The following is a 26,788-nucleotide window of genomic DNA, read 5'->3' on the forward strand; positions in this document are numbered from 1 at the left end:
TTCTTCAGGAAAAAAAGATCACAGTGAACAGTAGACAAATGCCAACTGTCCTCCATATTTCTCAAAACACTTTCCAGCTTGCCTTTCACTGTCCTTCCACATGCTCACTTATTTCTTATTATCCTCAACAAGATCACATATAGGAATCTGGTCTCACCAAAGCTGCTAAAATTTTTAAAAACTTCAACACTTAATAATCCTCACTGATTCCCTGTCCTATTTAATTTGACATTTGGCTCTGTACATCACTCTGTCATCCCTCGTATTTTTCTCTCTTTAAGATTACAGCTTTCGATGTTCAGTTGTACTCTGCTGAGTATCCTTTTCTTGTCTCTCCTAGGCCTCACAGTGAAGCCAGCCTGGAAACTTGATTGGCAACAGGAAATGATTTTATTGAATGGGAACTGATGCTAACATAGAAATAGGGATATTGGAGTAATCAGATGGAAAAATGGGCAGGAACAGAAGAGGCAATGCAGTCAAACAATAGCCAAAATTATATGTACCAGCACACCAGTTCAATGAGGGCTGGAACTGCTGCTGAACTTCTAATACAGTGGCTCACGCTGTTGCTTCCATGGTAGTAAATGCAGGGTACTCTTGCTGGAGCCTTAATATTACTACCTTGGCTACCTATGCCACTAAAACTACTTTAGTATTTGAAATTTTGTCTAATTCTGTTCATATTACAAGACAAACCCAGGTAAGGTGGATTTAATTGGACAAATGTAGACCAAGCTCTTTGGTTGTACCTGCAAGGTGGATGGAAAGGTGACTTTCTAGTTTCTTGGTTTCTATAGTGGTTGATTGCCTCGGATTGACACCAAGTAGAAAAGGTATTGAATATGGACCCTGTAGTAACTAAATTCCATTCCCTTTTATAATAATATAATATATAATAATATAAATTCCTTGAGATTTTTCCTTGTTTTTATTCTCTTTGTGTATACATGAATGGATAGGCCATTCATAACACTGCCTTCCAATTACTCCAAAGATTTCAATATCATTATTATTATTAAGTACTGATAGATTCCATCCTACTGAGTACATGTCACCTGCATGTTCAGAGGATGAAGTTTTCATAACTTAGCTCGTGCATCAAAGTTCTCAATCTCAATTTTTAATGAGCATTGACACATCTCACCAAATGTTTTCTCTTTCCTTCAATGAGCATCCCATTCACAGGTGCTATGCCACTGCATATAAGTGACTCTATATTATGAATTCTTTTTAATCAACCATTTTGTGCTCATCACTCTCAATATCATATCATGATCTGATCATGTCAGATGCATTTAAGTCACCTGGGAATTGTTTTAAAAAATGCAAATGAATTGATTTCAGGTTTGAACTACTTAATTAAATCATCTAATAATATCTCACAATCTGTATTTTGTACAAATGTCCCCAGGCAGTTCTGATAGATGTTTGGGGTTGCAAAACTTATGCCAGTTTGTCCTTCCAGGAACTCATCTTCTCAACCATCACACAATTATTTAAAAGATTAATTTAAACATATTTTCTAATGCTATTTCCTGTTTTAAGTTTTTAGTGCCTAAAATATTTTTATATCCCAGTCGAATAACATCCTTGTTGCATTCAATTCACTTTATAATCCAGGTCCTTCAATTATCTTTTCCCTGGACCTTGTATCTGTGACCCAAATATAGGAGAATTTTTTATCATATCAACAGTGTCTCTACAAATTTAACATTTCTTATAAGTCCTCTTGTTCTTTGAATCTGTTAATTTCTTCCCATTTTTATTAGAAATAATTGAATTCATTGTAGCTCTTCAATCTCTGACATAATTTCCGTAACGTTAATGTTAAATAAAATTAAAAGGGCATTCTGATAAGTGTATGGGTTTAATTCTACTGCTCCAATTTTCACATTCTAAATTTTTGTGAACGTTCTCTCACACTTACTACAATTCATTTTAGGGGCCAGACAATGAGAATATGGAAAAGGACAATGCCACTTTGCTGACAGAGTTTATTCTCACAGGACTTACACACCAACCACATTGGAAACTCCCCCTGTTCCTGCTGTTTTTGGTGATATTTCTCATCACCCTTGTGGGGAACCTTGGGTTGATTACTCTCATCTGGAAGGACCCCAAGCTTCACATTCCCATGTACTTATTTCTTGGGAGTTTAGCCTTTGTGGATGCATCTATCTCATCCACAGTGATTCCAAAGATGCTGGTCAACTTCTTAGCTAAGAGTAAATTAATCTCTCTGTCTGAATGTATGGTGCAATTTTTTTTCTTTAATATCAGTGCAACCACAGAATGTTTTCTTCTGGCAGCAATGGCTTATGATCGCTATGCAGCCATATGCAAACCTTTACTCTATCCAGTAATAATGACCAACAGACTATGCATAAGTCTGTTAGTCTTGTCTTTTGTAGGTGGGCTTCTTCATGCATTCATTCACGAAGGATTTTTATTCAGGTTAACCTTCTGTAATTCCAACATAATACATCACTTTTATTGTGATATTATATCATTGTTCAAGATTTCCTGCACTGATCCTTCAATTAATTATCTGATTGTTTTCATTTTCTCTGGTTCAATTCAGGTCTTCACTATTTTGACAATTCTGGTCTCCTACACACTTGTTCTCTTTACAATCTTAAAAAAGAAATCTGTCAAAGGCATAAGAAAGGCTTTCTCCACCTGTGGAGCCCATCTCTTATCAGTGTCTTTGTACTATGGTCCTCTGCTCTTCATGTATGTGCACCCTGCCTCTCCGCAAGTAGAGGATCGAGATATGATGGACTCTCTATTTTATACTATCATAATTCCTGTGTTAAATCCAATAATCTATAGTCTGAGGAATAAGCAAGTCATAGATTCATTGACAAAATTTTTAAAAAGGAATGTTTAGAGCTCATATTACTGTTTTTGTTGAACAGTGGCAAAATAGTACAAGTTTAATGTGGCTGTATTTTGGTGAGTGTTCAAACATTTTTGCAATTATAATTGAGTTAGCCTTTTAATAAAGTATTAAGTAACTAATATACTCCATAAAACATTTGCTTATGTTTTTAAAAACATGTAAGGAATTTTTATCAAATGTAATAGCTTACTAAGATAATTACAGATGAGAACACTTTATACATTTGATTATTTTTCCACTGTGGCTTCAAATGCATTAACTGTTAAAATAGTATAATTCCTATGAAAAGAATTTAATACAATGTCTTCGATACTGATACAGTGCGTCACTTGGAGACATATCACATTTAACTCTGTGGAGAAGGCAGGTTAGTATTTCAGTGAACAAATCACTGGAATATGAGTGTCTATCAAATGTTCTTTCAGTCAATTCTTTTGGTAAACAGTGAATTCCATTCTTGGAGCAACTTAACTTACACACAATACAGAAAAAATAAACAAAAATGGGAAGTGGAATGACAAAATTGTGACAGCAGAGGCATGGCTTGGTGTATTTGCCTGAGCTGGGGGAAGAGGCCAGTTACCTCTCACAATCTGTGATGCACTCTGAGGTCATTTCTAGCTGTGTTCCTGTGTTGTTTGACAATCTAAAAAGCCTTACTAATTCAGAAAACAAGATTAGATTGAAGAATTAGATTAAGAAGAATATGAAGAGAAGAAATCAGTAGAAAATAGGAAGGGAAAGTTTCAATTATCCTAGAATTTTAAAAAATGCAGCTATTAAGATAAAGTAGTAATATCTAAGATTATTGAAATATATAGTGGGAAAAGAGGAGCTTTAAGTATATATTTCCAAAGATCAAATAATAAAAACATGATCCATCAGATTTCCTGGTGGATTTCTGGGAAAGATGTGAAAATGAACTAGCATTTGTATGTTTTATACTTGAAAAATGCTTGATCATTAACTTCCCACACACACCATAGTTTGTGCATAATGAGCCCACCCCTACCTTTCCCCTCAGCACTGAAATTCCATACACATTTCTACTGATATTACTGAGTTCCTTCACCCTAAAACACTGCTTACTAGTGTGTTTGCAAAACTCTAGTTATGTATCTCCTCCATCCTGCTGGCCAAACATTGTTGCTGGATGATTCTTTATAAAGGAAACTCTGATTGCATCATACCTCTGCATTAACTTTAATTTATTATCATTACTATCAGATTATATGCATACATGGTATATGTATCTGGATCTGTGTATATACCTATGTTTATGTTTATGTGGATGTATAGCCTGTATTCTGTGTGTATATTTCTCACCTTGCATTTGCTTGTCTTGTCATGATTTGAGATCTTTTCTAATAAAAACTGGTTTAACTTTTAAGTCTCTTCCTTTACAATTCTCCAAATGGAACTCATGTTGTGTTCAAAATGAGTTGTTGAGATGCTTTTGGACCTGCCTTACTCTCTCAAGTACCATCTTTGTTGAAATGATCCTTTGCTTCCTGCAGTTGCTCTTTTAACTGTTTATTGGAGACATCGTACATTGCCTGCATTTGCTCACTTTTCTCATCCTTTGCTTCGTGAATCATTTTATTGATGTATATTCTGAACTCCTTTTCTGGCATTTCTTCTACCATGCTGTCATTAGATTCTACTAATATGGAATCTTGGTTTGTTTGGAACACTTTTTTCCCTTGTTTTTTCATGTTGTTCATGTATCTTTCCCTCTAGTAGTTCAGATCTGGGGTATTGCAGTTTCACTCATATAGGCTTATAAGTGACCCTTCAGGTTTCCAAAACCTCTTCATTAAAGGGAAGATCAATATTAACAACACCATGTACAGACAATATGCATCCCTCAACCAAACAGCCCTTATGAATATGTTAACAGTATTGTCATAATAAACAGGATGAGTTCAATTATTATCTACAGTATAACCAATAGATTTGCAATGAAGTCTACAGTTTCTAATAGTGGACAAAGAGGATGGGGAGGGGCATGGGATATAATAGTTAATGGGATAAGAAAAGAGTGTATAGAAGTACTAGATTGTAGGAAGAGTGAAAGTGGAATCAAAAGAAGTTAGTTGTTAGCATGAGAAAAGGGAGAAAGAGACTCTGAGGAAACAGGGAAACAACAGGAAAATAGAACAAGAAAAATAAAAGAATAAAAACTTAAAAATTTTCAAAATGGAAAAAAAGAAAAAAATCTACACAGTTACAGTCATATGCTGTTCAAAACTCCCAATCTTTAGTAACCCGATGCATGTGAGGTACCTGACAATGAGCTTCCAGTCTCCAGCAAGCATCTTAGGATGGGATTTGCCCAACCTAAAGATGGGAGCTTCTGCTATCAGGATAATTCAAGACAGCTGCACTGGCTTTCAAACATGTTGGCAAATGGGGCAGTGCAGCATAGGGTGCAGGTGCTGAGTTCGAGTAGGGCACAGCTGATCAGGTCAGGTGTCCTGGAAGTGGGGCACAGTCAGTCAGGTCAGGAGTCCTGCAGATCCTGGTTGTTGTCCCAAAATGGTAGCAGCCTCATGTAAACAAACCCACGGGTACTGAGACAATGGACTTCCAGGCAACAGTGGGCAGCAGGTGATCAGTTGATGGTCTGCGGGTGGTCTGCAGGCTACCTGTGAATGATTGGCAGGTGAACCTTGGGTAGTGGGTGATGGGTAGATGAAAAACAGGTGATGGGGCAGGCAAGAGGCAGGCAAATGGTCAAATGGTAAATGATAGTTGACAGTTAGTGAGCAATCTGCACTCAAAAAGTAGGCAATATGCTGGCAGACACTGGGCGATCACGGTGGCCAAATGGGGTAAACAGCAGGGGATCCATGAAGAGCAAAGACTGACTGACAGAGAAACAGATTTTCCTCTGCTTGAAACTCGAGTTATGGAGTGACAAGGAATGCAGCCTCCCTTTAGTCTGCCATCTTGGATCCCCCCAACCCCAACATAACTTTCCTACATACATACATGAATATACCACAGTGAATCTCCACATCATGTATGATCACAAGAATGGGATCCTAAATAAAATAAAAATAAGCTATACCCCAAATATGTAAAATATGTCAAAATATACTCTATTGTCATATATATATATATATATATATATATATATATACACACAAAAAGAACAAATAACATTGAAAAAACAAATTTACATGTTGTTCCCAAATTAGGGAGTTCATCTTAGTTTGGATGGACTAATTAAATGGTAACTGTGTGCAAGTGAGGCATGGCAGAAGGATGTAGGTCACTTGAGCCTTAGCCTGGACGTTCATCTTCCCTGCAACCCCTCTGTCCCAGCTTCCTGGCTGTCATGGAATGTAGTACTCCTCTATCATTCCCCTTTTTGCCGTAATATTCTGCCTTACCTTGGGCAGCAACAGAGTTGGTCAACTATAGGCTGCATCTGTGGTCCTAGGGTCCCAGCTGCTGTTTGAGCTGGCAACAGACCTGTCATCATCAATGTGATGCTGGTTCTGTAGGTATGTGGGATGCTGAAGTTAGGGGGTGATTGAAGCTTCCACTGAGATTTCAATGGAAGTATTAGGAAGACAGGCAAAGTGTAGCGGAAAAGAAGGGCTGCTCTTGAAAGGATGATGCATGAAGTTGGGAGAAGGAAGCTGAAGCTGCAGTGGAAACCCCTGAGATTAAGAGATGTCAGCAGTGGGGACTATCTGCTAAGAAACACTTCTGACTCTAGAGAGAACCAGGATAAAAGACAACCCATGTGTACTTCAACCTGCTAAAGGGGTGGGACTGCCAAAGTCCTTTGGAGAGGACACCTTGCCTCCATGTGTCCTGAAAGCTGTACACAGAGTTATAGGACTTGTTTGCACAATTGGGTTTCACTGTGAAATGGACATAAATTTTGGGGGGTCAGATGAAGAATGTTACTGTTTGGATAAGAGCTGCAACCCAAAACCTCCTGTTAATGCAGTAATGCTTGGAGATAAAATGAATGGATTGTGAGAATTTTAATCTAATCGATCTGTCCTAGTTTTAATCCTACTAAATGGGCAGTAACTGTAGGCAAGTGGGTTCATCTTCCTTGTGCCCCACATCCCTGCCCTGCAACCTGGCTGATGAGCAGAGCTGTGCTCCTACAGCATGCCCTTCCACCATGATTCTTTGCCTCAACTTCAACCCAAAGCAATAGTATTGGCCAACTATAAACCTTTGAAATCATGAGCAAAACTGAAATTTTTTTGTCTCTAAGCTGCTTTCATCAGGTATTTGGTCCCAGTGAATAAAACCGAACTAACACAGTCATAATCCTTTGCACACTTAATCATTTTGAAGACTGAATTTCCCAAGGTTCAGGAAAATGTTCTCTATTCTTGCTTTGCACACAAGAGTTACCTAGTTATCCAACCTTGTGATTTTGCCAGAAGAGGAAGAAGTGGAAAGCTGAAATTCCTCTAAGAGTACCAAGGATTTGTTAACAGTGGCTACTCATCTGGGAGTTGTCCTCGGATGAGACACTTCCCCTATCTTTCCCTGGCATTCTGAATTCTAAAAGGAAAGCATTGCCTGGGCAATTAAGCTGCTAAATAATCTTTCTTTAGATTTATAAAGCCTAGAAATCTTGAGATCTTCAGACAACATAAGAATGTTAAAACTTAACACAAAATATATAAATTGATATGAGATCCAACTTGTAGATAAGTAAGTAATATGTTTGTCTAAAAAAATTAAAGAACTAGACCCAGGAGATTGAAGTCAATGACCATGTTCTGGCCAGAACAAAACAACAAAAGTACACATGCCCTGGATGCTGGAGGCTCTGCCCTGCACTTTGTCCTCCTGCCCATTGCCCTGCACCTTTTTTCTCCCTATAAAAGCCCTTTCATGGATCTGAGTTCCCTGACAATCTTATTTGGATATGAAATCTCCCCACAGCCATCTTCTCTGGGAGCTAGAGTCTCATCTCCTGAGTATTGTGTTTTAATTGGTGAGTAGAGAGCCGTGGGCCCAGTAATGGGTTTTCTTTTTGACAAAATCAAGCTCTTTTACTGGGTTGTTTGCATTTAGAGATGCATAAGAAGCCTAGTTTGTCCTGCAGGTTATAACAGATGTTAAAAATCACACAAGCATTCATTCACTGTAGGCAGTTCTAGTCTTAACCTTTGAATGGCTCTTTGTGCCTCTCTTTTACATCACAGGTGACACTTCTGAAATGTTTGGGAAAACTTCAATTTATTTATAAAAACATGTTGCTCTCAGTGCTTTGAATACTACGGTCTTGTCTGATTAAATCAAAACATGCTTTTTTTTAAAAAAAAATAATAAGTAAGATTTAGGTTTTACTTAGGAGCCAACCCAAAAGTTGTCCTCATGTACACTGTAGCTCAAAGAACAGACATACACTTAGGTCCTACTCTTTAAGTAGGAAAATTCTGAGAGACCTTGCTAGGCAAAGATCAGAAAGAGAACCCAAAGAAAATCAATAGTATGAATTACTTAAATATTTTGTTAAAATGGAGACTCTCTTTAATTAGTTTTGGGTGACACACAGGATTCTTCTTTTCTAGCAAGACGATGCCTATGGGCACTTGTCATCCATAGGGCTTTGTCATTGGAGAGCTTAGATTATCAGAGAGCCCTGATTATCGAAGAAGCAAAAATATTTATAAAACGGTTGGCCTGCAAAGAGAGAAGCAGGGAGGAGTCAGATGTTCCTAGTGAGGTAGCATGGTGAGATTATTTTTTGCCTTTGAATGAATCAAGAACTTTGTTCTTTATCCAACTTTAAAACAAACTATAGAGGGACTTTGAACATGGTGGTAATAAGTTCATATTTTCATTTTGATCAATAACATATCAACTAATATATCATTTAGATTAAGTTTCATATATGACTATTTACATGTAACTGTTTCAAGAGTAAAAGAGTTCTATCCAATCAAAATTTAACTTGAGTCATGGCTTGCACAATAAGGGGAAAGCAAAGGTCCCATTTTGAAGATTCATTACTCAATTATATAACTTCTTCAGAATTGTGCTAGTGAACAAAAGAAAAAAAGAAAAAAATAGGTGAGAAAATGACAGATAAAGAGGGGAATCACTAAAATTTATTCAAAGGATGGAGTGAGTCATGTGATGTGTTGAAGTAGGTTTTAACATAACTAAAACTTAAATTGACCACCCTTTAAATTCTTATGTAATTTTACATTACCACTTTCTTTCCTTTATTCAAGTGTGAAAGATCTCCATTGCTGCATCCAGTAAGGGTAATCTTTTCAAGTTTAGTCCTTTTAATGGGTATGTCTTGGTATCTCAGTGCTCTTAATTCCCGTTTTCCTGATGACCAAATGATGGCAAACCAATTTTCTTTTCTTTATTTAATATTTATTCATTTTCATAAGTAAATTGTTCAAATATTTGACCTATTTTTTTTAATAGGTAATGAGTTTTCTTCTTAAGATTTGAATATTCTTTATATATTCTGGATGTCTTGGATCAGATATGATTGCAAATGTTCTCTCATAGGCTTTGATTACCTAATTACATGGAAGACTTTATGCTAATTGGAACCAGTGAATAAGAAGTGGCAATAATGTAGACTTATTAGAAAGATGTGTTTGTATCAGAGGCTGGGAAATATAAAAATATTCATGGAATTTACACTTCTTGTTTAACTCTGTCCACAGTTAAAGATCTGTGATCCTGGGGAACAAATTCCAGAGTCCCAAGTCCAGGGAACCTACAGTTCTCATGGCCAAGGTCAGGAAAGGATAGGTATCCCAAATCCAGAGAAGAGAGTTAATTTGCATATTTTTTTTTGTTTGTTTTGTTTGTTTTAACCAGGCCCTCAATCCACTGAATGGTGCCCACCTATATTGGCTGAGGATAAATCTTGGACTTCAATCATACACTGTGCAAATGCCAATCTTTTCTGGAATTACCCATACAGATGTACCCATAAATAATGCTTTATCAGCAATCTGGATATGAGCAGCTCAGGTCACATGGTAGCATGGAAACCTGGAAGTTATGCATTTAGCCTCAAGTAAGGCCAAGTAGCAGAAGAGATTTCTGCAGAGGATTTCAGGGCTTTGTCCCAATATTCTAAGGGACTAGGCTGTGATTACCTTATAGAAGCCTGCCAGAGATCCCAGACAGCATCCCTTTCAGCCACTGCTAATTCAACTACCAGTAAATCACATGTTCCAAGCAGGCAGACCTGCTTGAAGAGCCTTCTCCTGTTTTAAGCTTCACTAAAAAACAACAGCTTTACTAACACGTAGTAAATAGACCAGAGTAACACAAATAAGGAAAATGTTGTTTTTGTAATCCAGAGTACTGTCAAGGAATTTGCTTCTTCCTTATAGAAGGGGCTGGATGCAAAAAGTTATCCTTCACCTCAGGAGAGAGAATTCAGTATGCTACATACCAATGGGCCCTAAGAAATTTCACTTAGGTAGGAGGCTCCTGAATTGAAAAGAGTGCCTACGCTGGAAGCAGCAGCACAGACCTTTTCTACTGAAAGGCAAACTTCAAAATGAGTTAGGAAATAACTCAAAAGTAGGAAATACTATTGTATTTCTTTTTTGTGTGTGTATCCTTACACAAAGTTAGGAAATAATTACACAAAATTTAAAGGAAAACTCAAATCAAGATTTGGTCATGTTTATACCTTCCTCTGCACATCATACTGCTTACACCACAGGAATGCAGTTTTCACAGTGTTATTTTTCTTTACTTAATTCTTTTTCTATTAGAAAATTTTATGAAAGTAGTTAATTTATTAATGACTCTACCTTAAAATAATTCTGTTGCTTTCACCCTACCTTGCCAGTCATGACTCATTAGAACATCATTGTTGATTTTTAAAATTTTTTTGATGGATACATGGTATTTATATATACTTGTGAGGCACAATGCAATATTTTGATTGATGTATACATTGAGTAGTGAGTATCTCATTAATTTGCATATCAGCCACCCTAAACTTTTATCATCTCTTTCTGAGTAGTAGATTTGAGTTCCTTCTCTTCTATTTTGAGATACATAATGCATTGGTATAAATTGTATTCATCCTGCTGTGCTATAGAATATAGAGCCTAGTCTTCCCTATTAAGCAACAACATTGTACCTGTTGATTGACTTCTCCCCCTCCACCTTCCCTCTGTATTTCCCAGTTTATGGTCAACGTGATTCTGTTCTCTATTTCTACGATCAACTTTTTTAGATCACTTATAAGTGAGACCAATAAGTGTTTGTCTTTGTGCCCAACTTATTTAATTTTGCATAATGTTTTCCAGGTCCATCCATATTGTCACAAATGACAGGACATCATGCTTTTTTATGATTTTTCTTTAATTGTATATATTTCTATATATATCATGTACAGATGTATAGATATCATGTAGATATGTATAGATTATATATGGATATAAACATATCCACTTATAAACATGTACATATACCAATATATATTCATAAATATATATAAATATATCCATATATAAATACGTACATATCCATATATATCATATATATATATATATATATATCACGTTTTCTTTATTCATCTGCTCATGGTATTAGAACTGATGACTCCTGAGTCCTGAACTAGAACCAATGAACAGAAGCTTTATTTAAAAAATATTTCAGGAAATTCGTAGACATTGAAGTTTAGGCAGTAGAGATGTAGCCTCTCTTCCAAAATAAGACCTTTGTTTTTATTTATCCTTTTTCAGTTTTTATTTATTTTTTTGGTACTGGGGATTGAACCCAGGGGTGCTTGGCCACTGAGTCACATTCCCAGCCCCCCTTTTAAAATTTTATTTAGAGACAGGGTCTCTATAAGTTTCTTATGGCCTTGCTAAGTTGCTGAGGCTGGCTTTGAACTCACAAGCCTCCTGCCTCAGCCTCCAGAGCTGCTGGGATTACAGGTGTGCACCACCACACCTTCTTATCCTTTGTTCTTTCCCCTGAACTTTCTCTAGTAAAACTTCTCATCAGATTTCAGTTTAAAGTGGTGGGGGCTAGATATATGTTTGAAACTTAAGCTGCAGGTTCATGACAACTTTACTTTGGATGGGTTCCTAAAGGGAATATAGATCACTGACCTTATTAAAATCACATTTTTATTAGCTCAGTCAAGATCATAAGATCATAAGGAGCATCAAATTTAGAATGTAAGCTGAAGTTTTCATAAACCTGTCAAAAGTATCCCCTATGGTGGAAAACAGTGGCATAAAGTAAAATTTCAATTGTTCAAACTAGAGTTGTCTATAGTGACTGAATGGTTATAATTCTGAAGTCTGCAATTCCCTGTGGGGTGACCTGGGTTTCTTACATACACCCAAATCAACAATGCCCAGTTGAAAATCTTTACTTTGTCCTACAGAGACTCTTCAGGCACTCCTGGGAATTGTAGTTCTCCATGTCTCTTTCTCTTGGCAAAACCACAGAGCTGTACAACTTGTTGACTCTTGTGTTCAAAGCATAATTATATAAGCAATAATTTCCTTCGCTTGGAAGATGGAACTTTGAAAATGAATTCATGTGGGAAGAATTGTTACCTGTGTTATTGTCACTTTTTTGCTATTATGAATTAATTCTACTTTTGAAAGTCTAACCCTTTTAAAGGATCTCCATAATTTCTTACAAGACACTGGTAAAAGATAAATTGTTTTATAATATTAATTATTCTTTGTAAAGAAGGTTTGAGATTTATAAGCTTAAGGTTTATGAACTTAATAAGTTTAGATTTAGTTTCCAGAACTAAGAAATTGCCATGGGTGAATAAAAAATAAAGAATTAGTAATCATATTTTATTTTCATGACATATCTGGATAAGGAAAAAGTAACTGTAAGATAAATTAATTGTGATTTGACTCTTGAAAGGAATCTGCATCATTGCTTTTATTAAAAGCATGTGACCATATGAATCAAAACATTGTAACAATGACTTTATCTTGTTAATCCAGCAATAGTGACTTTATAAGTTCTGGTGAACTAGAATGTTGAAGGACTCAGAACTATTTTTAAAGATTCAAGGCATAATGATTCTTATATAAGAAATATTTGTGAAGATTCTAATACAATAAACCACTTTGAGTAATTACATTTCTGATTAAAACTTTTAAGTACTATTAGTAAATATTAACTCTTCTCTACCTTCTCCTCTTTTGAATAAACATATAGGTATAATATCTAGTGTATATGGATATATAAATTGAATATATTCCATTCAATAATATATATATAATGTATATTTATCTATAAATTGAGTAAGACATAATATTCAATGTATATTATATCAATGTATTAAATACAGGTCATAAATATAGTCAATATATAATATATAGCTAATATATAAAATATCCATATTATAATAATATAATATTGAGAGATGGAAATATTGAAATATATGTAGAATTGAACATTTATAGAAGTACACGTATCTTTCTTTAAATATTTCTTATGTATAGCAATACTAATTGCATAGATGTGCATGTATATCAGGAAATATGCAGAACATGTTCATCCCGTACGTGTCAAGCATTTATGATTTGAAAAGTACCCACATAAAACTCAATTTGAATATTTTCATTTGTTTTGTATTTGAGATTTCATGGAAGGAAATTTGTTCCATATAAAATTTTACTTTATAGTAAAAGAAAAAAAAAGTAAAAGAAGTAAAAGTAAGTAGAATTCTTGACATGTGTTCTTTATATTTTCTATGCCTGAATCTGTTCTTTGGTTAATTTTATTGCTCCAAAATAAACCTGGTGGAGAAGAAAGTGCTCTCAAATAAAACTAGCAATATTTCTAGAGAAATCTAGTTGCTGTAATAAAAGTTCAAACAACACTTATAGAATGAAATTTCAGGCAGTGTCAATATATTTATGAGCAAGATAAAATTTAAAGTCAGTCTCTTACTTATAAATGAATGTCACAGAAAATAAACTGAAATTAAAAAAAAAAAAGCAGAAAGATTCTCCGACAGCTGTTAATGAACACACTAGGGTTAATACATATTTTCAATCCAAATGTGAACTTTTCCCATTGATTTTTTCACGCATCTTCTGATATTCCTTCTTTCCCTTTTCTTTGGTTTGTCTTTCCTGCATTTTTCCATGGCTAACTTCATTTTTCCTTGTCATGTTCTCTTACCCCCTCTTATTTTCTTTTCACCCACCCAAATTTCTCTTTCCCTTTCTGTTTCTTTTCTTCTCTGGTTGTATTACTCTCTTCTCCTCCCCTCCCATTGTCCTCTCCCTTGGTTCTCCTTTCTTTTGAAAATTCTGTTTAAATATGTTAAAGGAGAAAAAATCGTAGTGTGAGTGGCAGACAAATGCCACCTGCTCTCTGCATTTCATGGAGTGCCCTGTTTACTCACTCCTTTGCCATTTGCTTCCCATTTTCTTCCTGTTATTTACTTAATTTACTTTATTAACCTTAATTCTATTACATAAAAGAAAGTGTTCCCACCATAGCAACTAAAATTGTCTTAATTTCTGTACTCAGTAATCTCTCTTCAATTTTTCTCTTCCTGAAGCACTTACTTTGACATTTTTGCATTGTACTTTATTTTGTAATTTTTAATAACTTTCCTTTATTCATGTCTACAGCACAGTTTTCTAGTTTCCCTCTAGCTTCTTTCTTTTATCACCCTACTCAGTGTTGGTTTCTCTGCCCTGCATCACCCTTTTGAATATCAAGGGCTTTGATTTGAAATAAGAAATTAGTTTATTGAATAGAAATTGGATCTAATCTAAAAAATTGAAGGAATCAGATGGATTCCTCCAATGATAAGGACAGAAGGAAGCAAGACAGCCAGTCAGTAGTCAAAATCATTTTCTCACAGGGTGGCTCTTATTGCTATTGAACTTCTTACATCACAGTTCACATTATCAATGTGGTTGATATGAATGTGGGATGCATCGTTTTGAGTCTTGGAATTTTTTTTTTTTTTTTTTTGTCTGAGACGCCTTTACCTCTAAAATTGGCTTTTGTTCATGTATGTCTACAATTCTCCATAGCCAAATCTGGGTTGGGTGGATTTGATTGAACAAACCTAGGTCAAATGTACTATCTCTAGGAATAATATAATAGAAAAGGGGATTAAGTGTTGACTGTCTAATAAATGTCATCCATGACCTTTATGAACTTTTTTTTTCTCAAGCTTTTTACTTGCTCTTCTTTTCTTACTGTTCGTGTATTCTTTGACGGACAGATAATCTATAACTATTTCCTCACCTATCTCAATGACTTAATGACTACAAAGTCATTATTTATATTACACTAGTAAAATCATGTTATGAAGTATCTCTTACCTGGGTATTGAGAGAATGTTCACACTTAAAACTTGTCAATGGATCTGAGCTCTCAATGTCAATCTTGCATAATCATTGCATAGTCATTAAGTGACTTCCCTCTCCTTCACAAATACTATTATTTTCACACTGAATATGTGACCAAGTCCTAGTGACTACTTTCTGAAATCTTTAGAATCTATTTATTCTATACAACACTCCCAGTGTCAGATCACACACAGACTGATCATTTTATGTGCATTTTAATCATTTGGGGAACATTTTCAAAGAGTAGATTATTTCATCACATTTTTATAATTAAAGGTATTTATTTCTATTTTTAATTCCTCCAAATAGTTTCCATCAGTTAGAATAATATGAAAGAAAATTAAAAAGATTGTTTTGATAAAAGTACAGTTACAGTTTTATCAACTCTCTCTTGCCAATATACACTTAAAAATCCTAGTGATTTTCTTCTTTACATTTATTTCATTTCATTTCAGGGAACATCTAGGGAGGACATGGAAAAGGAAAATGGAACATTGCTGAGAGAGTTTGTTCTCACAGGACTTACAGATCGGCAAGGACTGCAGGTCCCCTTGTTTTTGCTGTTCTTGATGATCTACCTTGTCACCATTGTGGGAAATCTTGGTCTGATTGCTCTCATCTGGAATGACTCTCACCTTCACATCCCCATGTACTTGTTCCTTGGGAGTTTAGCCTTTGTAGATGCTTGGATATCATCCACTGTGACCCCCAATATGTTGGTCAACTTGTTATCTAAGAGCAAATCAATATCGCTTTCTGAATGCATGATACAATTTTTTGCCTTTGCATTTGGTGGAACTACAGAATGCTTTCTGTTAGGAACAATGGCTTATGATCGCTATGTAGCAATATGCAAACCATTACTTTATCCAGTAATTATGACCAACAGACTATGCATCCGACTATTAGTGTTATCATTTGTAGGTGGCTTTCTTCATTCCTTAATTCATGAAGGTTTTTTATTCAGATTAACCTTTTGTAATTCCAACATAATACATCACTTTTATTGTGATATTATACCATTGTTTAAGATTTCCTGTACTGACCCTTCTATTAATTTTCTAATGGTATTTATTTTGTCTGGTTCAATTCAAGTATTCACCATTGTGACTGTTCTGGTTTCTTATACACTAATTCTCTTTACAATTTTAAAAAAGAAGTCTGTCAAAGGCATAAGGAAAGCCTTCTCCACCTGTGGAGCCCACCTTTTATCTGTGTCTTTATACTATGGTCCTCTTCTCTTCATGTATGTTCTCCCTGCATCTCAACAAGCAGATGATGGTATGATGGACTCTTTATTTTACACAGTTATAATTCCGGTGTTAAATCCAATTATCTACAGCCTGAGAAATAAGCAAGTCATAGATTCACTGACAAAAATACTGAAGAAAAAGATTTAGAACTTATAGCAATATATCTCTTTTAGAATGAAACTCATAGAATTTTTCCAGTTAGATGTGTCTTTGTTTGGGAAAATGTTTCAAGTTTTTTGTAATTAAAATTGTCTAGCTTTTATTTTACTCAGATTAAATCAATGCCTTAAGTATTTTAGTGACAAGGTGATATACCTAATAAAATCCTTAAAATAGTGATATTTTAATTTGAAAATATTAAAAGAATTTTATCATATATTCATGCCATAAAATAATTAAATCATAAAATAAATGAAAATATTTTACTTACTTATGTGTTCTTTAATGTGACTTTATTAATTCATTAAGTACTAAATACTATAATTTATTTCCAAATAACTTAAGTAGGATATATAATACAATCAGCAGTGTTGTATAGGTTGGTGATTCATATCACAACTACTCTATTTTGTTGTCAGCTTTGTGTTAAGCAGATGAAAAATCCCAGAAAATCTACTAGTCCAAGAAAATTCCTTTTCTTTGGTTTATTGAGAATTAATTGATCTTAAACTTGGAGAAAGTCAACAAACATATCTCATGGATAAATAAACAGAAATTGGATTGTAATTATTAAAAAAGTTTGACAGTGAAGACAGAACGAAATTCTAAAATGGTGCTCTTACCTCAGTCTGTTTTATGGGTAATAAGAAGAGGTGAGTTGTCCATCTTAGTTTGTGATGTCTCTAAAGGCATTTTGCAGCATTATTTGTATGACACCAGGCAATGTGAAAAGCTTCGCTAATTCAGAAAGCTAACGTGAGAATAAAGTTAGTGTGGAGTAGAGATGAAAAGTGTTAGAACGTGAAGGAAATTGTCTCAGTCTTCAGGAAATTAAAAACAAAAAATTAATGTAAACAAGAAAAGGAACAAGAAAAGGAACTCAGAAACATCTCAAAATTATTAACATGCATTACCAAAAACCAGTGACTTTAAATGTGTATTACCAAAGACCAAATAGTGTTAAGAAGATATAATGTCATAGTGCCTAGTGTGTACCTGGAAAAGACATGAAAATGAGTTAGCTTGAATATTTAAGGGCCTGAAAAGTCCTTAATTGTTAGCTTTCCTCATAATCTATACTCTTTACAATGAGTGTGAGTGAGCCATCTGCATTTCCGCCCCTGTCTGTTCTCTTTTTGTTGAACCAGGAATTAAAACCAGCAGGACTTAACCACCGAGCCACATCCCAAGCCTTTTTGTTTTGTTTTTAGACAGGGTCTTACTAAATTGCTGAGGCTGGCTTTGAACTTGTGATCCTCCTGCCTCAGCCTCTTGAGCCACCCTGTCTTTCCTCTTAATATTGAAATTCCATATGCGTTCCTACTGATACCAATCAGGATCTCACTTTAAAAACTACTCATCTGTGTGTTTTGCAAAATTCCATTTACTTACCTCCTCCATTCAACTTATACCTTATTTCCCAAATGTTTCATCCTATACCTATTTCCAAACGTTGCAGCCAGATGATTCCTACTATACATAAGATTATATACTTCTTCAACAACTTTTAATAAATGCCTTGCTACTAGATTATATACATATGTGGTATATAAATCTAGATCTCAATGAATATATATGATTATAAATATATAGGTATGTATATTTCCTCTTGTGAATGTACAGATTACATGTATGCATGTATTTTTTAAACTTGTTTGCTCACCCTGAATTATGTGATGTCTTCTCTAAAACAACCTTGTCATAACTCTAGAATCACTTTCCCTAAAATTCTAAGGCAATCTATGTTATAGCCAAAATGTGTTACTGAAAGCCTCTGGACAAACTTTACTTTCTCTACTATATGCTTTGTTCATACAATTATCTCCTGAGAGGATTCCTTGTTATTTCAATACCTCCCTAACTGATTTACAATTGAAATGGTATTCTTTCCTAGGGTCTACCTCAAATGTTATTCTTTCTATGAAAATAGTGTTGTTCCACACAAAATGATTGAAGAAGCACATATAATACAGCTGACAGTGCTGTCCATAAAAAAAATTTCCAACTTACCTTGAAGAAGAATAGATTTTACTTCTTGTTCCCTGGGTCAATCTGCACAAAGGCATTGGTACAATGGTCTTGGGTAATATCTTATACAAGGAAAAGATAATCAATGTACCAAGTATTTGCCAATCACATATCTGATAAAAGATTTGTATGTATTTCATACATGACAAGCTCTCAACATATAAAAACAAATCAAACCAATTAAAAATGGACAAAGTTGCAAAGGGAAAACTCCCTGAAGTATGTATTCATGTGAAATAAGGACATGAAAACCTGCTTGACATCATTACACATCTGGAACATGCAAATTAAAACTAATGTGATATCACAATTTATCTAGTTATTTATTAAATTGAATGCAGTTCAAAAGATTATCCCTGAATGTTTTAGTGAAAAATAGGCAACAGAGTTAAGAAATAATTACATGCTTTTTAAAAATTCATTCTATTTAATTATGCATGACAGTGGAATGCATTTTGATTCATTGTACACAAATGGAGTACAACTTTTCATTTGTCTGGTTGTACATGATATGCAGTTACACCATTCATGTAATCATACATGTACATAGGGTAATGATTTCTGTCTCATTCTACTGTCTTTCCCACCCCCTATCCTCTTCCCTCCCCTCATTGCCCTCTGCCCAATCCAAAGTTCCTCCATTCTTCCCTCACTCCTTGCCCCTGTTATGTATCAGCATCCACCTACTGGGCAAGTCATGTTAAGTATGGTTAGGATAATCACTACCTAACCAAGCACATCAAATTGTTTACTCCACCTGTCCGCAGGATAGTCAGTGAATCCATTTATATATGTATATATATATATATGATAATATATATAATAACATATATACATATAATTTCTTTTTCTATGTTTTTTCCTTTTCACTGGCAAAGTTCTAATGAATTAAATTCAAATAATTAATGAGTCTTTCCCAAAATATACCCTTTCTTCTTTCACTTATGCATGAAGGTTAGGTTAAAACAACAATATGAATTTACTGTGTAGCTATTTACATGCACTATTCAGATATAAAATCTAAAATCTGCAATTCCATTATGGTTACTTTCCTGAATTAATGTTTGTTAAGTTCTGTGAATATTCAAAGGGAAAATCTGGGCATGTGACTCCGTAAAAATTCCTCAAAAGTTTTTCTCTAAATTAGTATAAACAGCAAAACCCCTATCATAGTCTAAGTTCTGTGTAGTCTTATTGTACTGCCTCCCGGGGCCATGTCTGACTCCTCCCTGCTTCATATTTTACAGGACAATCACATTTACAATTTTTGATTTCTCCAATGATAAAAAACCTCAGTTAATCACCTGCCTGTTCCAAGTGTCCACAGGCATCACTGTGTAAGAAATAAAGACTCCTGAATCCCAGTCCCTAACTACTGAAAAGAATCTGCATTTTAGCAAGGTCTCCATGAAATTTACAGGCATTAAAGTTTGGGAAGAGGAGTTGTATACTACCTCCCATAGAGGCCTCTTTGTTTTTTCCCTTCATTTGCTCCTATCTCTGACCTTAGCCTAGTGATATGTCTCATTAGATTCAGGCTTATACTAGTGGGGTAAAGTACATGTGAAAATGAGCTAGTTTTCATGACAACTTTATTATTTGCCGAATCCTGAGCAGAATCTAGTTCTTTGGCCATAATAAAATCACATTTTCATTAGGTCATATAAAACCACACAAATCAAGGCACTCAGAATGGTACATTTTTATATAAACTAAACTTTATTTTAACATGTCTGAAGTGCACTGTGGTGGCAAACAGTATTACACCCATGGTTAGAGCTAAAACTCTCTATAGTGCCTTAATGTTTATGATCCCAATCTGCAATACCCTGAGGAACAGTTTAGCTTCTCTGTAGAATGTCCAAATACACAATGCCCAATAGAAAAGATTCACTGTGTCCTAATGGGAATCCTCAGGTTTTCTTGGGAATTTAGTTCCCACTCCATCCTCTTTAGCCAAAAGCACATAGTTGTGCAATTGGTTGATTCTTTCTTAAAATATAAATTTATATACACAGTGTTGCTCAATTGGGAAATTAAACCTTGAAGATGAATTGGTGTGCCAAGAATTGCTACCTGTATTTTTGTTGTTTTTGTATTGCAATTGTATTTTTTCTGTTTTTCTTACTTTACAGAGCCTAAACTTTAATGGATCTCCACAATTTCATTCAAGGCATGGGTAAGACAGAAATGATTTCTGTAACAGTCATTATTCTTTACATGAAAAGTTAAAAGTTTTGTTAATTTATAATAATATATGTTTGAGTTTACAAAATACCCGAAAGATAAGTGAAAATGGAGAACTATTAGTGAATTATCTGTGGACTCTATTTTCATGACTTAAGTCTGGATAAGCAAAAGAGCCAGCTGAATGACTGATTTGTTCCTTTTAATGCTTTTAATGCTTGTTAACCTAACTGTAAAGACTTTAAAAGATATTTGGTGGATCAGAGCAATAATTTGAAACTGGGTTTAAAGATTCAATCATAATTTTTCTTTACAAGTTTTGGTTGATTTTGACAAAAAGATTCATTCCTTAAGGAAATACATAGTCTGATTAAAAAATTCAAGATGTCAAGCATTAGCTCCTCTGTTCTTTCACTCATTTCCAAAATATTTTTATTGAATATACATATGCACATACATACATAAATTATGTATCTTATATATGTACATTTATAAAATCAGAAAATATGCATAAAATGTGCTCTCTCCAGTATTTATGACTTAAAAAGTATATCCACACACAAGCAGAATTTGAGAATTTCCAATTATTGTGATTTGAGATTCCATGGAATGATGTCCATCCCAAATCAGAATACATTGACCTCTGAATTATTAGTGTTGGTTTTTCATACAACCTGTTTCAGCTTAAAACCTTGACTCTAAATTATCTATTGAAAGATGATTGTTAGAGATGAAAGTGCTCTCAAGTAAAGCTGATAGCCAAGAAAATTACAAACTAGGTTAAAATATAAGTAAACACCATTTTATTCAGACACAGTGGATTTCCTAATTGCATGATGCAGGATCAGTAAAAAAACCCAAGCCAGTGTTCCACTGGAGATAGACGCGGTCTTACATAACATTAAAATGTGATAGGGTACATGTAGCTGAAACATTCCTCAAAATATAAAGATTAAGTAAGTTCAGCTATTTGGTAACTGACACAAATTAGGATCATCATAAATTTGGTAGGTCCTTGGAAATGTGCAGGTTAGAGACAACATGGCCACTCTAATATTTTTAAAGCTTTACAGGGTATTGGGAAAATTTTCCCCTTGATACATTCAGTTCTCATCATGGTTTCTGTGATGCAACCCACCTTCTGTCCAGAAATTTCTAAAGCTGGAAAACAACATTTGACTGTCTTTGACCACCCAATAGTCTTTTTAAATTTTGTTTTTAAATTTTGTAACAGGGATTAAACCTAGGAATGTGCTTAATCATTGAGCCGCATCCCTAGCGCTTTTTTATTTTGAGACAGGGTCTTGCTGAGTTACTTAGGGCCTCGCTAAGTTGCTGAAGTTGACTTTGAACTTGTGATCCTTCTGCTTCAGAATGCTGAGTTGCTGGGATTGCCTCAACATCCTGATCCTTGGGCATTAAAGGCATGGGCGACTATGCCTGACCTGGCAGTCATTTTGATTTTTGTGTTATCAAAACCAACAAAACTTCTAGTGTAAATCACTTCTAAGCACTATAATAACAAAGATAAAGCATCTTTTAAGTAAGAAAAGAACTCTTAGGCAGTGTTAGTATATTTATAAGCAACACAAATTTTGTATGTAAATTTAAATATCAGATCTTTCTTTCATACACAAATTTCATAGGAAATTAAACTGAATTGTAACAGTATAGAATTTGCAACTTTTAATGAAGTTAAAGTTAAGATGTTTATTTCCCTCAAGGCTCTGAGCCTTTCCCTTTAATTCTTACTCAGCCTTTCTCTTATACTTTCTCTATTCCTCTTCTTTGGCTCATATTTCACACACTTACCCATGCATGTACTTTTTATTTTCATTTTTCTTTATAAAACTCAATTTTTAAAATATGTCTTTTCCCTTTTCTCCTCTTCCTGCCTTTTCTTCTCCTTATTATGAAATACTTTCACTGAAAATTCTACAATATAAATGTTTTGCATTTGTCCATGGCAGTAGACATGTGACAACTGTTCCTCATGTCACTTGGAGTCCTCACTCTAGTGCCAATTGTTTTGCATCTAGTTTTTGTTATTCTCTGACCTTAATCTATACCCAACTGGACAATGCCCTCACTAAATCCACCACAAATCTCTTATTTCCATGGTCGGGGATCTCTGTTGATTCACTGTCCTACTAGGACATTTGCTCATCTTCTCTCTTTTTATGTGCAAGCCATGTCACTCAGCTTTCCAGTTTTCCTCCTGTTTTTCTGATCATTCTGCTCAGAACATTTCTTTCTAGTCTCTCCCTTACATCTTTTTGTTTGAATCAGACTCTTGCTTATAACAGGAAATGAGTTTATTGAATGGATATTTACTCTCCATCATAGAAAGGCTAGAGAGATTGGAGAAATAATCTGTAAAAATGGGCATGAAAATCATTTCCCAACACTGGTTCAATGAAGTCTGCTGTTACTTCTGTATAACTTTCTATTGTTTTAGCTAATGCTATTAATTCCTTTGTTGAGTGTGGGACACATTTACTGAAGTCTTAATATTTCTGCCTTGGCTGCAGTTCCACTCTTCTCTCTAATCCTTCTTCCTTTTACTATTCTCCAAATTCCAAATGTATGGTGGGTTGGTTTTACTGACCAAACCTAGGTTTAGTGCACTCACTCTAGGTGCAATAAGGATAGATTGTGAGTTTCTAGCTATAGAGGGCTAGAAGTCTTTGTTCATCATCAAGATTTATGTGGTAGAAAAGATCAGCTATTGAATATCTATAAATGGTACATGCACACTTTTAACCTGTTAAATATATGTTTATTTCCTCTCTATTCCTCTTTTACATATGACATACTCTTCAAAGCATAGGACTTTCAATGATTCCTATGCCATTTTTTCCTAATAAGAGAGATGTACTACTACTAATTACATATCACTTGTATTTTTAGAGTATATTACTTCCAAATATCTAAGAATCTGAGTTCTCAGTCTCATTTTAAGCCACCATGTGACTATGCTATCTTTCACTGATGATTGTCCTCCCATCTAATGTCTCGCAGTCCTATTAATTGTATATTCTGAACTCTTAAATTTCTCTTCCCCCTCATCACTCTTAAAGTCTATGGGCAAATCACTTTCAAAGTATGTGGAGCACCTGAATAGCATTTTACAAAATAAGCAGTCCTAGATCTCATTCTTGAACTATGGAGTCCATTTCCACAGTAATCTCTCTCTCATATTCCATATTTTTGTGGTAAAGCTTCTTACTTTAGATAAGTAATCTGGTTTTGGATCACTGAACAATAGAAGAAACTTCCTGATTGGTATAACTGAATCCTGCTACCTCTGTTGCAGGCTATTTTCTATCAGAATAACTATTTAAAAGAGAATTTATAGACCTCTATGTATCTTAAAAGTTTTCAATGCATGCCTATCATTGGCTAAATAAAGTTTATGTTTTTCTTCATGTCTTTGAGGTCATTTTATAGTACTGCATTTGGAAACATCAGTTTCCTCAAACCTTCACACATGTGTCAGACTCAGGATTTATCCAACACACTCATTATTATGTACATAAATATAGCATATGCTTGGAATGACTTTTTTTTCTAAATCTGTTTATTTCTGGATATTTAATGAACTGAAATTATTGCATATTCTTATTCCTAAAATTCCCTCCACACAATTTCCATAGGTGAGCATGTAAAAAGCGCATATAAAGAGATGCTTATAAGTATATGGTTTTGTTTTTAGTTTTCCTCTAATTCTTTTACTTTCTAAATGCTTACTGTATATTCCTTTGCATTGATTGCATTTCATTTCAGGAGTCATCCAATGAGGACATGGAAAAGCAAAATGCAACTTTGCTGACAGAGTTTGTTCTCACTGGACTCCCTCATCACCGAGAGTGGCAAATCCCACTGTTCCTGGTTTTCTTTGTGATCTACCTCATCACCATGGTGGGAAATCTTGGTCTGATTTCTCTGATCCGGAATGACCCTCACCTTCACATCCCTATGTACTTTTTCCTTGGTAATTTAGCCTTTGTGGATGCTTGGATATCATCCACAGTGACCCCGAATATGCTGGTGAATTTATTAGTCAAGAGCAAGATGATATCTCTCACTGAATGCAAGATTCATTTTTTTTCCTTTGCAGTCAGTGTAACCACAGAATGTTTTCTCCTGGCAGCAATGGCTTATGATCGTTATGCAGCCATATGCCACCCTTTACATTATCCAGTGATTATGACCAATAGCCTGTGTAAACATCTAGTAGTTTTATCATTTGCAGGTGGCTTTCTTCATGCCATACTTCATGAAAGTTTTTTATTCAAATTGACCTTCTGTAATTCTAACATAATACATCACTTTTACTGTGACATTGTAGCATTGTTAAAGATTTCCTGTACTGATCCTTCTATTAACTACCTTTTAATTTTTATTTTCTCTGGTTCAATTCAGGTTTTCAGCATTGTGACTATTTTTGTCTCTTATACAGTAGTTCTCTTTACAATTTTAAAAAATAAGTCTGAGAAGGGTGTAAGAAAAGCCTTCTCCACCTGTGGAGCCCATCTCTTTTCGGTGACTTTATACTATGTCCCCCTTCTCTTCATGTACGTGCATCCTGCATCTTCGCAAGCAAATGATCAAGATATGATATTCTCTCTATTTTACATGGTTATAATTCCTGTGTTAAATCCCATTATCTATAGCCTGAGAAACAAGCAAGTCATAGATTCACTGACAAAAACATTAAAGGGAAATGTTTAGATCGTATACTAGAGTGCATTTTCCTTGTACCAAAACAGTGGCAAACTCTTGAAAGATATTTGGTTATTATTAGGTTCATGTTACATAGTTTTTGCAGTTACAAATGTCTTCTTTTTTAAATGACTTAATCTTTAGTATCTAGCAAACTCTTAAATATTTGTTTATGTCCTTTAACAATATATAAGGTATTTAGTTAAGTGCTCAAGTCAAACTATGATAAAGAATAAAACAAATGAAAACATTTTATAGGCTTGTGTGTTCTTTAATGTTGCTTTATAAATGGAAAAGATCACATTGTCTAAGGAGGATGTGATTATGATGTCTTTGATACTAATACAGGGGTATAAACTGGAGACTCATATCACATTTCCTTCAGGGTGGTTGGCACTTTTGTGTTTGGTTGAACACATTCTCACAATTACATGGGTTTTGGCTCATTTTTTAACTTTTAAAAAATTATTTATTTATTTTTAAAAATTTTTTACAGACTGCATTTTGATTCATTGTGCACAAATGGGGTACATCATTTCGTTTCTATGGTTGTACATGATGTAGATTTATACCATTTGTGTAATCTTTCATGTATATAGGATAATGATGTCTGTCTCATTCCATGATTTTTCATACCTCCCTCCTTCCCATTTCCTTCTACATAAAGTTCCTCCATTCTTCTCTCACTCCCAACCCCCGTACTCACAATAGCTAGATGTGGAACCAACCTAGATGCCCTTCAACAGATGAATGGATAAAGAAACTGTGGTATATATACACAATGGAATATCATTCAGTCATAAAGAAGAATAATATTATGGCATTTGCAAATATGCTAAGTGAAATAAACCAATCCCAAAAAACCAAAGACCAAATGGATTTTTCATTTTTATGAGCCAAAGAATAGCTGGTTTGTGCCTCTTTTATTTTAAAGATCTGTTTCTCTAATTGGACTTTTCCTTGAATGAGAGGTAAACAACAAGCTATGAATGCATAGGCAGGTTATGCAACCTGTCGTCAAGTCTCACCTTAGTTTACGTAAGTATACCATAGGCATTTGGGTCCCCCAGTAATTCTGACTTCCTCTGCAGCTTTCTCTTATACTTCCATGGTCTATGGGTTCTTATGCTCTAGTTTATCCTTTATAATTAATATCAGTACTTTAAATTTGGAAACTTATAAAA

At 34.6% G+C, this 26,788-nt stretch overlaps 3 protein-coding genes across 3 annotated transcripts; all 3 read left to right on the forward strand.

Moving 5' to 3' along the window:
• Nucleotides 1-1,963: 1,963 nt before the first annotated feature.
• LOC306637767 (olfactory receptor 5H19) lies at nt 1,964-2,893 on the forward strand (the record flags this gene model as incomplete). Its single annotated transcript, XM_079100558.1, has 1 exon — nt 1,964-2,893. One exon carries the CDS (start codon nt 1,964-1,966, stop codon nt 2,891-2,893), a length of 930 nt encoding a protein of 309 aa, XP_078956684.1.
• A 12,832-nt stretch (nt 2,894-15,725) lies between these two features.
• LOC306637774 (olfactory receptor 5H18) lies at nt 15,726-16,652 on the forward strand (the record flags this gene model as incomplete). Its single annotated transcript, XM_079100565.1, has 1 exon — nt 15,726-16,652. The coding sequence occupies one exon, from the start codon at nt 15,726-15,728 to the stop codon at nt 16,650-16,652; it is 927 nt and encodes a 308-aa protein (XP_078956691.1).
• An 8,031-nt stretch (nt 16,653-24,683) lies between these two features.
• LOC306637766 (olfactory receptor 5H17-like) lies at nt 24,684-25,613 on the forward strand (the record flags this gene model as incomplete). The annotated part of the gene is made up of 1 exon (XM_079100557.1): nt 24,684-25,613. One exon carries the CDS (start codon nt 24,684-24,686, stop codon nt 25,611-25,613), a length of 930 nt encoding a protein of 309 aa, XP_078956683.1.
• Nucleotides 25,614-26,788: the final 1,175 nt, after the last annotated feature.

The sequence above is a fragment of the Sciurus vulgaris genome (assembly GCF_902686455.1).
Source record: "Sciurus vulgaris genome assembly, chromosome: 10".
NCBI classification, from domain to species: Eukaryota; Metazoa; Chordata; class Mammalia; order Rodentia; family Sciuridae; genus Sciurus; species Sciurus vulgaris.